General features: G+C 38.5%; 1 protein-coding gene across 2 annotated transcripts in view; it reads right to left on the reverse strand.

The window, feature by feature from the left end:
* TXNRD1 (thioredoxin reductase 1) overlaps positions 1 to 9,863 on the reverse strand; it is a 28,669-nt gene extending 18,806 nt beyond the window's left edge. The window contains exons 1-7 of one of the 2 annotated variants that reach the window (XM_026118027.2): positions 9,609 to 9,863; positions 7,413 to 7,535; positions 3,970 to 4,042; positions 3,732 to 3,851; positions 2,707 to 2,849; positions 2,462 to 2,577; positions 412 to 637 (exon numbers count right to left, since the gene is read on the reverse strand). In XM_026118027.2, coding sequence (XP_025973812.1) covers positions 412 to 637; positions 2,462 to 2,577; positions 2,707 to 2,849; positions 3,732 to 3,851; positions 3,970 to 4,042; positions 7,413 to 7,499 — 765 coding nt within the window. In that variant the 5' untranslated portion in view covers positions 7,500 to 7,535; positions 9,609 to 9,863. Of the gene's footprint in view, positions 1 to 411; positions 638 to 2,461; positions 2,578 to 2,706; positions 2,850 to 3,731; positions 3,852 to 3,969; positions 4,043 to 7,412; positions 7,536 to 8,285; positions 8,304 to 9,608 lie in introns of those variants that run through there. The other variant, XM_026118028.2, reaches the window with a different exon arrangement.
* Between the last annotated feature and the right edge of the window lie 531 nt (positions 9,864 to 10,394).

A 10,394-nucleotide genomic window follows, 5' to 3' on the forward strand; every position in this document is an offset into this window, starting at 1 on the left:
CCTGCAGGAAACTGTATACCTACTTAATTCTGAGCTTGCAAGCAGTCCCACTGATTTCTGGAGAACTGCTGAAATGTAAGCACATTCAGCATTTGCAGAATCAGGACCAGCAACTGTAACAAGATTTTTAATGCACAATATGCTAAGCAATCTAGTTTTGATAAAGACAATGAATTCTGGAATCTCAGATGATTTTAATAAGACTAAATTGTGTTTCTCATTATATAATTTTGATACACTTATTCAGTTTAAAACAAACAAAAATTAACCTATATTGTAGCAGATCCTGTATTGTGAATTCAACTTTTGTATTCAGTAAAATAATCTGTATCTTAAAACATTACAATAAGTAATCAATCACATTAGAATGAATAATCATTCAGTCACAGTCATGCACCACTTTCAGCCTACCTTGATTGGCACAAACTGTTTAATAAAGTTGATTCCGTGTTCTTCCATATATTCACCAATTTTGTTTGCAATATCCTGGTCAAATCCTCTTAGAAGAATGGATCTCACCATTACAGTGACATCTAATCCAAGACCTGCAAGAAATCCTGCACATTCCAAGGCAACATAAGAAGCTCCAACCACCAGGGTTTTCCCTGGGCAGTAAGGCAGAGAGAAAAGATCATCACTGGAAAAAAAGGAAAAAAAGAAAAGAAAGTCAGAGACAACCGGAAAAGTATATTGCTCTTTATATTTTTCTACTTCTTTTTTTTTTTTTTTTGAATGAATAGGACTTTACTCCTATTCCTTCTCACTTAAAAAAAAAAAAGCAAACATTTTTTAGGAAATTCAGCTGAAATACAAGATCAATATATGGCAGATTAAAAAGTTCTAATTAGGAGCATAAAAATAAATATGAAATACTGTGAATCACTAAAAATGCTAAGGGCTTTTACAATAACGAATGATAAATTGTTGAAAAAATGTCTTTTTTTTTCAAATCTTGCTGCAAATATTTTGCTGCAACCTTTAACTCTCCAGAGGTACAACTCACAAGAAGAGGCTCAGTATGTAGAGAAACATGCCATCTTCACTTTTTTGAAGACATACTTTTGCTAAAGCTTTATACACAGAGCCAAATATACCCTGCCAATAAAATAAATTAATGCAAATCACAGCAGCAGGCAGAACTAGAAGTACGAAATTATGGAAAACGTTTTATCTGCCTGCCTTCCATTTCTTTCAACTGCTTCATCAAGATACTTCAGTTCTACCATACTTTGGAGCTAGACTATGAAGCCAGGGCTTCTCAGGGAAGCAGGGAGTGATGGAGGTGTCATGCCTGCTCAGCAGAGACTTGTTATAGTCTGGCAATTAAGTTCTCAAAAGCTTTAAATCTAAAAAAGGTGTCTTTCAGTGAGCCACCGCAGAGGCTAAACAAGATGCTCTCTGCAAATGTTGCTGTGGAACAAAATAGCATGTGATAGTGTAATTACAGGTTACATCATAGTTCCTATTCCCCAGGGAACCTAACTGAGATTACACAGACAGCTTCAGTGTGATATTCCTTAGCTCCGGAGTTCCTGACCCTGGCACCTTAATGTTCTTTTTAAAGCAGCACCTTAGAGGTGATATTATCTGCCTTAATGTTCTTTTAAAGCAGCACCTTAGAGGTGATACTATGTTACATCCAATTTCACTACTATTTACTAGCAGGGAAACATAAACACATGGCATTTTGGTTTCACAGGGATTATGCCAGTCATTTATTTCATTGTTACAGGTTTGCAGGCCTGTAATTTCAACCACTGTTTCTACATTAAGAGGTAACTTAAAAGCTAGCTTTAAATGAAAACACACGTCATCTGCATATCACAATTTTTTGTCAAAACCATGCTAATTTTGCTTGGTTTCATCAATTAACCAGACATTTGGAACAAGTCTTCCCAAAAACTGAGTTCGTTCCACTGAGTGGCTGGAAAAAATTTGGTCTGAGCTTCAAGACTGCCAAAAGGCATGAAGACAGGCACGTTTCAACTGGCTTCACAACAGGGACTGCTTTGGAAGCCCCTTTTTCCTTGACACTTGAGCAGGAAGGTTTTCTCCAAGCAGACAGTGTTCTTCATTATGAACAAACCTCAGTATGTGAACTGAAACAGACCATAACGGACGGGGAGAAAGGGTGTGTAATGGCAACTGGGACTGAGTTGAAGAATTAATTTTATGATGGGCATACATATGATCTAGAACATTCTCAGTTACTGCTGTTATCAGCTAAAAACAGAACCATCCTAGCCAGCCGCCCACAGTCCTATGGTGTTTACTAGACACAAATGTTCTCAGTACCTCGATATCTGTCTATCACTATTCTCCTCTGCTTATATTGCTTCAACGAAAAGTTACATAGAAAAAAAAACAGCAAGCAAGCAGCCCTGTTCATACTTTACTGTTGTCTCTTGCAGGTTGAGCATTTACACACGATGAATTATTTCATATTCCTCCCCATTTTTACCTGCTAATGCAGTACTCCTTGTCTCCAGGGATACCCAGGTAACGTGGTCTTTCACCAGTGGCAATGAGAAATCTCTCAGCTGTGTACAGCTTCCCAATTCCTCTTTTATTTGTTGCCTGTTGGACAAAGAAAGAGTCTGAAGTGAGTACTTTCCAGTCCTAACAAGGGAAAGAATATTCCATCTGAAAAGCATCTTTATTGATAAAGCACTACAGGAAGACCCAGCAAACATGGCTAGGTAGTACCTTAACCGTGTGTGGTCCAACGAATTCTCCATATGCATTCTCATACGTGACTTTCTTCTCTCTCAGTGCCACCCGATAGCCCCAGTTCAGTGAGCCAATGTAATTCTGAACAGACTCCGTCATAGTCATCCAGTTGTGTTTGACTGTTATAAATAAAATAAAGATGCATCTTTCAACCTGTGAGCCCTTTTTTTCCACAGGCAACCTTGTACTCCCAGACAGATTTTTTGTCATGACCTAGTCACCTTTGTCTTATTCCTACTTTACTCCAGGGTAATCCTACTGAAATTTGAAGAATTACAGCAGCAGAGACAACACAAGAGGTCACAGTGAATCAGATCATGTGACTAAAAAGCAGTGGATGACTTTCCTCCTGCCGGCCATTTGAGATATTTTTCCCTTTTATTAGCACAGCCATAGTCTTTGAAACATGAAACATTTAGATTTATCTCCTAATCAATATTCTTCAATGGACATGTGCTGCGAGCAGGTGTCACTGCTCAAAAAATGAAGATTATGCATCTCGGAGGGGTGCTTCTGCATATTCCCCTCTACAGGATTATATACTAAATAAATCCCAATCCTATAAACATGCACATCAGAGCTAAAATAAAGAAAATTCATCTGTCTATGCAGTAGTGAGGGAAACTGAGGGAAAGGAAATCCTTGTTTGCAATTATAAGAAAGTCTCTGTTTCTAACAGAGGACATTCTGGGGTCTTCCCTTGGATACTAGGTTACATTCAGAAATGGAGAAATATTTTATTGGTTTTATCCACACACCAGTCTTATCAAATACTGGTATGATCATAAGCTATTAAAAACAGAACAAATGCCGCAAAGCGGCAAGCACTGCAGCCTTTCAATCTGAAAAGCACTTCAATTCATGTATAGTCTCTCTGAAGTTGCCTCACTTTGTTAAAGCTGGAACATGCTTAATTGCATCAAGCGCTTGACTGTGAAAAAAAATCTCTGTATTTTTGGCACAAATGACAAAACTGCAAAAAAAAAGTTATCTTTCTGTACCTTCTTCTGTAAACTGCCATCCAAATTTACGTGAATCTTGCAAGGCTTGTCCCAGTAAAGCTGCCTGGTGCATCAATTTTTTAGGTATACAGCCCACATTTACACATGTTCCTCCAAGACCTAAGAGAAAGGAATGGAATGTGTTTTCCATATCAGGGTGCCTGATCCCAAAGGAGAATGAGAGTCTCTTAGTAAATAATGTTCCTTCATAACAGGTTTGCAATAGAGAGAAATTTACCCCATGATGTTCCCAGAGGCGTAGGTGTGACAAAGTCCAGCACCATCACTTTCTTGTCATATTTGGCAGCCTCCTGCAAAACAAATTAAATAAGACATGTATCTAAATATTAGAGGGTAAATGGAGTAGATGATAACATCATGCATTGCTGAAAAGCTTCATGACTCTTAATTAAGTAATAATGAATGATTTGCAAGGGCACAGCTAGACAGTCATTAATCTTCAGAATTAATCTGTGCACTCAGTAGGAAAAAAGATGAAGGGGAAAAATAGGCATTCATCCTGCTTCACAAACAGCACAGCACCAGTTGGTACACAGAGGACTCTGACAGGGAATCAAACCTCTTCTCTCCTCGATGCTGTCATTTTCTTTACAACATTTCCAAACATGCCATTTATTTTCAATATATTTAATGAACTCTTCATTTATCCAATTTTCCCTTCAAAAATAGTTTCTGGGACATTTGTTTGAAACCACATCGTGCAATGATATAAGCACTCATGTGGCCAAGTACTACAACTGTTTATCCAGTCTTTTTCCCTGCAGTATAAAGGAACGCTCAATTTTGAGTTCAATCTGTAGGTGTCAGGACCAGCTCTTATTCTTCAAACTAGTCAACCTGTGATAAGCTGCTCTGACTGTCAGGATGTGCAGATGTCATCAATACTAGAAAAGTGATTGTTGTATTTCAAGACATTTCCCCTAAGAAGTTTCATTAACAATTCTACAGGCAATCTGTGTACATGATACTGAGAACTGGAATTTGTATACTGGCTCCATTATTACCTTTGCACTTTCTGAAAGAAAGGTAAAAATCACTGGCAATAACTGGTACCCGAGAAAATCACTTAAGTAAGCACTACATAGCTGGGAAAGAACAACAACAAATTCCTGGTGAAACACAGAAAAGTAACTTTGATACTTAGAGTAACCATAACTGTGTTGCATCACATGATGAGTTCTTAGAGATGTAAATAATTGCAACTATAGGCACAGGATATTACCCTTAGGCCTTGGGGTTGGTCTGGGAGGAGCTGACAGCCTTCAGCAGTATATTACTAGTAATACTTGTTAATCCAAATAGTTGACAATCAAAATTTCAATTTTAAATGTATCTTATTTCACGCAAAATATAAATCATGTATTTAAAACAATGCAGACTGCGGACAACTTTGGAAAAAATTAATGTATTGGGCTTCTGCTTCCAATTACAGTTCAAGGTTGGCCAAGAAGCTCATTTCCATGCATTAGTAGAACTTCTGAGAAAGTTCCTCAGAGAGGCATTCAGGGATTGAGATGGGTTATTAATGCTCCCTTACATGACAACTCTTATACAGGAATTGAAATAGCTTTACCAGTGTTAGAATGCACAGATTCCCAGCTAACACTAGTCCTGAGGTGCTACATGTTCACATAATACAGTGCAGTATTGTATCGACACATCAGTAGAGATCACGAACAGATATAATCACTGCCGCACAGTGAGATGCCCACACTAACAAACCCTGCCCCACAGGCTTTCAAACCTTGCTGCATTCAGGTCAGTGCTGCATGAACACAACAAGATTGTTCAGGGTTGGAGCTGTTCTGTATAAGCTGCTATTGGTGGCCTGGTGCTTTGGTCTGGGTCTGTGGTTAGGTTGCACAGAGTCAGCTTGGCAGTGCTTGCACTCACTGTGGAGACATGCCCCCGAAATAACAAGCTCTGAGTACAGACAGAGAGGAAAGGGAAGACATCTGATGCAAAGGTGCACGCGCCATAATGTGAGGCATGCATTTGATCAACTTAGCTGAACCGGTGCAAACTTGAGTGTAGGTATCTGGAACTTGGTATAAGAGCTGTGTAGTTGGGGGGTTGTTTTGCTTTGCTTTGCTTTTTAAAGCCATCTATGTTAATTCACTCAAAAAAAAATAAACTAAGTATGAGCCAGAAGTTTATATATGTAAGACAGTTTCACTTCAACTTAATGAAATCGACTTGAAATATACACATTCCTACTGACAGCAATGCTGATTTTTGATCTATCATCCTCTGCTCTATTATGCAATCTCGTCTGCTTTCTAAACTAAATTGAAGAAATAAGGCAATTTATCTTCCTAGTTACACACCTTTTCTGACCCATAGCCTGAGAAATGATGCAATTAACATCACTGCTGTAGCCTCACGACCTGACATATGTATACAATAAAGCAAAGCAGTCGCCTTAATGCAATTACTGCAGGCTGTTACTCTTTTCTACTCTTGTTGTTCTCTTTTGTCTTAAAACATCCCCACTCCCTCAAAATTCATGTCTACTTATTTTGTGAGGTCTCCTAATTTTTCTAGCTTTTATCTTTCATCCTAGGCCATGACAATAGTGTCCCTGTTAATGGGAAACCAGCAACCTACCAGAAAAGATCATGGACTTATTGCACATTACAATCTACTACCCAGCTCTGCACTCTCCCATTATAACAAAAGTTCTTCCAAAGGACCAAAGTTTAAATCCAACAGTACAATGAAAATGTTCTCATTTTCTTTCATTTTTCATTTACCTCCCTCATTTCTCAAGAAAAACAGGAATGTCTCCTGTCTGAAGAAACAACCTGGTTTCAGGTCTTGAGCAATGAAATAGTTAGTTATTTCTAGGAATGCCCAGTTTGTTTCTAAATAGATAATTCTGCTACAACGAGAAGAGGTAAAATGTCCCTATCTACTGATGTAAGGGAGAGTAACTGAATTACACTACATTTCAGCAAATTTCAAATATCTGGGATAATGGCAGTTCTAAGAGTTGAAGAGAGCTGGTAAATTCTGCACTGCTTCAGATTCTGTCAATCAATTCTAAGTATGTTTCTAAAAGGAATAACGCAGCCAAAAATCATAAATTACTTGGCTACAGGCAGGAAGTACAAGACCCTAGAAATGAAGGGTGAGATCCTAACTCTGCTTAAGTTACAGGTAAAGTCTTCATTTATGTAGCTGTGTAGGCTCACAAATTACATAAAATCTCCCCTATTGAAAAGCACTGTCAGAAATGAAAACAATATACACAATTATTTCTGCGCATATACTAACACCAGACACAACTAAAAACCTTTTGATGTTAATTTGGAAAAGTTTTTAAAGCTTTTCCAATTATTCGTTGAATTTTAGTTTTATTTCAACTACTAATAAAAGCCACTGTTGAGATATCTACACACTGCTTTCTAACAACATCATCTCCCACTAGTGGGGATACAGGGGAACCAAGTTTCACTTTATTGAGATATATTCCATGACATTTTTATATTTTTCTTCTTCAGAACATATGGGAATTAATATCATTGGGGTTAACTTCAAAAGAACTCCTGCTGATCAGGAATAAATGTGATGCCCCTACAGTGTTAAAGATATGCAGATCCAAGCTGATCAGGATGTCACTCACCTACTTACAAGAAAATCGTAACTTTTTTCTCATACCTTGGCAGCAGCCAGACCACCTGAGCCTCCACCAATGACAATGAGGTCATAGTCGTAGGAATGGGGCACCTGCATATGCCCATTCATTTCCGACAGTTTCTGAAGCTTGCCTTCTTTATGTGCCTGAAGAGAGCAAACACAAGGGGTTAGGGAACATTAAAACACTACCCATGGTGCCCAGAAATGTGTATTTTCAGTAGCAAATATTGTGACAGGGGAATATGGGTGCATCTGGACTTCTGAGCTCTGCTCTTAATTAGCATCTTCAGGTTTCATCTTCCTAATTCATTCTTGGATAGCTCAGTACCTCTTATACACTGAACTACGAACTTTCTTGTTCTTTGGAGGCTTGAGTTTCCTTGCACAGCTTGGTTTTCCACATCACCACACCTTCAGTGCTTCCTCATAATGTACTACAGGATGAGATACATACATGCTGACACAGGCATTCCATTAATTTATTTTATTCTTTTCATCTGCCCTGGCCTTTCCTAATTAGTGTTTTTTTCCCTTCTCCTGCATATATTATTAGGAAAATACAGCAATGTATACACCACTGTAATAATCTGCAAATACCAGCCTTACCAATGAATGAACAGAACTGAATGAAGAAAACAATTTCTAGAAAACTACACTCTTCTAACCTGTCTTTGTGTGTTTTTGCTTTGGTTTAGCACTGTAACTAACGTTACAATCAAATAGATCAAAAGACATCACTGGAGTTTCACCAAGGGCTCGCCTGTTTTTGATTTCATAACTACTGTGACAGAAAAACATCCCCCAAGTCCTAAAATGCATTTTGATAGCTGTATGCCACAAAGCACAATCCATTGATCTTCATATAGCCTTTCTAAGATCAGTCTTTGTACTCACTTTGTGGAGCTCCAATTTACCCAGGATTCAGACCTCAAGGCCTGGCAAAATTCTCAGTGCCTCCCAAACTGTGGGACAACATTTGGAGTGAGTAAAGTACAGATTCTTCAGCTGATGTAAATCAGTGAGTATCAACTGAGGTCACAATAAAACTTTTAAAACTAAAAAGTAAATAAATAAACATTAAGCAGCTAGTTGCTTTACAAATCCAGTCACTTTTATTCAAGTGTTTCTATCTGACTAACTAGGCACTTGATTCAGTACTACTGGAGATGCTTATGGTAAATAAAGAAATCAAGTAAGGTCTCTCTCTCTTTGGAGCTTATTTTCATTTTGCATTTGTGCTCAACCCATTCTACTGTGTCCCTCCTCTTAGGTTAAATTACCCCCTCTGTGTTGTTTAACTGGGTCTACACTAGAGACTGCTGCCAGTGCAGCCATATCACTGACAAAAATCCTCCGCCAGTCCATCGAATTACACAGCAATGTCAGCAGAAGTTCAGATTGTGCCTCTGTCTGTAGAAAGTTACATTTGTGTTAGTCTTTCATAACCCTGGATAGCATGTTAATTGTACAAATGAAATCTAGAAAACATCTGATTGTTGTGAACACATCCAGAAATACCTCGTCTTCCTTCCTCTTCTCTTTCCCCTCCGCAACCCCAATAATAGACCCCTACCATTGAATCTAAGTTTGTGCTCAGTTCTGCTTTTTGCATCACAGCCATTGGCCAGGCTCAAACTTCCTACTGCAATCCAAAAAAGTCTGATAAAGAAACACTTGTATTACGATATGAAGTTTCACTTTATTCATATCTGTGGATATAAACCTAGAGAAAGCATGCTATTCTTTACCAAAACAGACCTTCTTGTTTCCGCATTGGCAACAGGCCAGTGTGAAGTTGAAGGGTGGGCACAAGTTAGCGCCTGCACAGGCATCAGATAGAACGACCAAGAGCGGCAGCTTCACGATGCATATACTGTTCTATCTATGGTTCCCTACTATTTGGTTCATCTTCGTTAGTTCTGCATACTCATTCTTCATGAAAAAACATTATCAGTTTTAGACCGCACTAAGTAGATTATAACCCTTCCTCTGAAGCCATCTCCTAGAAACCTACTCCAAAGCAGCATGGATCTTGAGAAGCTTTGCTTCCCATTTAACAGAGGAAACTTGTTCATGACCCATGAACCAGGACTGTGACCCCATCCTGAGAATGGATCTTCTCCTTTCTGCTCCTGCAATTTGTTAAAAGAAAGTCTACATTCTTATTTTGAATGTCCAAACTAAATTAGAGAGTTACAAAAAGGTATGTTCCCCTACCTTTAAAGTTTTCTCATGATCTCCTATTTGCTTCTCTTGTACAAAAACAAGTGGCTGTGAAGTTTCTGTGGTTAGTTCACAGGGCGCTTCTTGCAGCTTCTGTGCACTCTCTGTGAAATACAGGATAAAAGAATGCAGTGTCTGCAGAGAGGTCCTTTATAAAGGCTGCGCTCCTGAAGGGAGACTGGCCGGGGGAGTGGCCTTCGCCTCCCGTGCTCTTCCTCTTCAGCCGCATGCCTGTCTCAGGGCAGCGTTTCCTAAGGCAACTGATGAGTCATTTGCAACGTTAGGATGACTTGCTATATTTTTCTCTTTAATGAAATCTCATACGGCGATTGGCTGGGATTTCAGTACATTTTGCCAATCCAACAACACGCTTGGAACAAAGCGAGGAAATAAGATTTGCTGTGGTTAAGCTTGAAGATTCAGTCTTAAAAGAAGGTTAAGATTTTTACTTTTCTCGTCCAGAAAGTGATTTTTTCATGCTACTGTGCTGTCATTTTTTTCAGTCTACTACTACCAATTAAAAGTTTTGATGTTTCTCCTTCAGTTGGTTCCCTGGAAACACTTAATTCAGGTCAATTTACTGATATAAGTGTTTTTTTATGCAAAAAAAAAAGAATTTTTTCTGCCACGAGGTATTGCTCGTACTCTTAAATTGCCTAAATAAATTTTTTCAAAAGTCTGAGCAAGATCTGTGTTTCTTCCCTGGCCATAATTGTAAAATATATACCTATCACCAACAGAAAAGGTAAGACATATTAGGGGAAAGAAAAAATTAACATG

Source organism: Dromaius novaehollandiae, chromosome 1 (assembly GCF_036370855.1).
Source record: "Dromaius novaehollandiae isolate bDroNov1 chromosome 1, bDroNov1.hap1, whole genome shotgun sequence".
Classification (NCBI taxonomy): Eukaryota; Metazoa; Chordata; class Aves; order Casuariiformes; family Dromaiidae; genus Dromaius; species Dromaius novaehollandiae.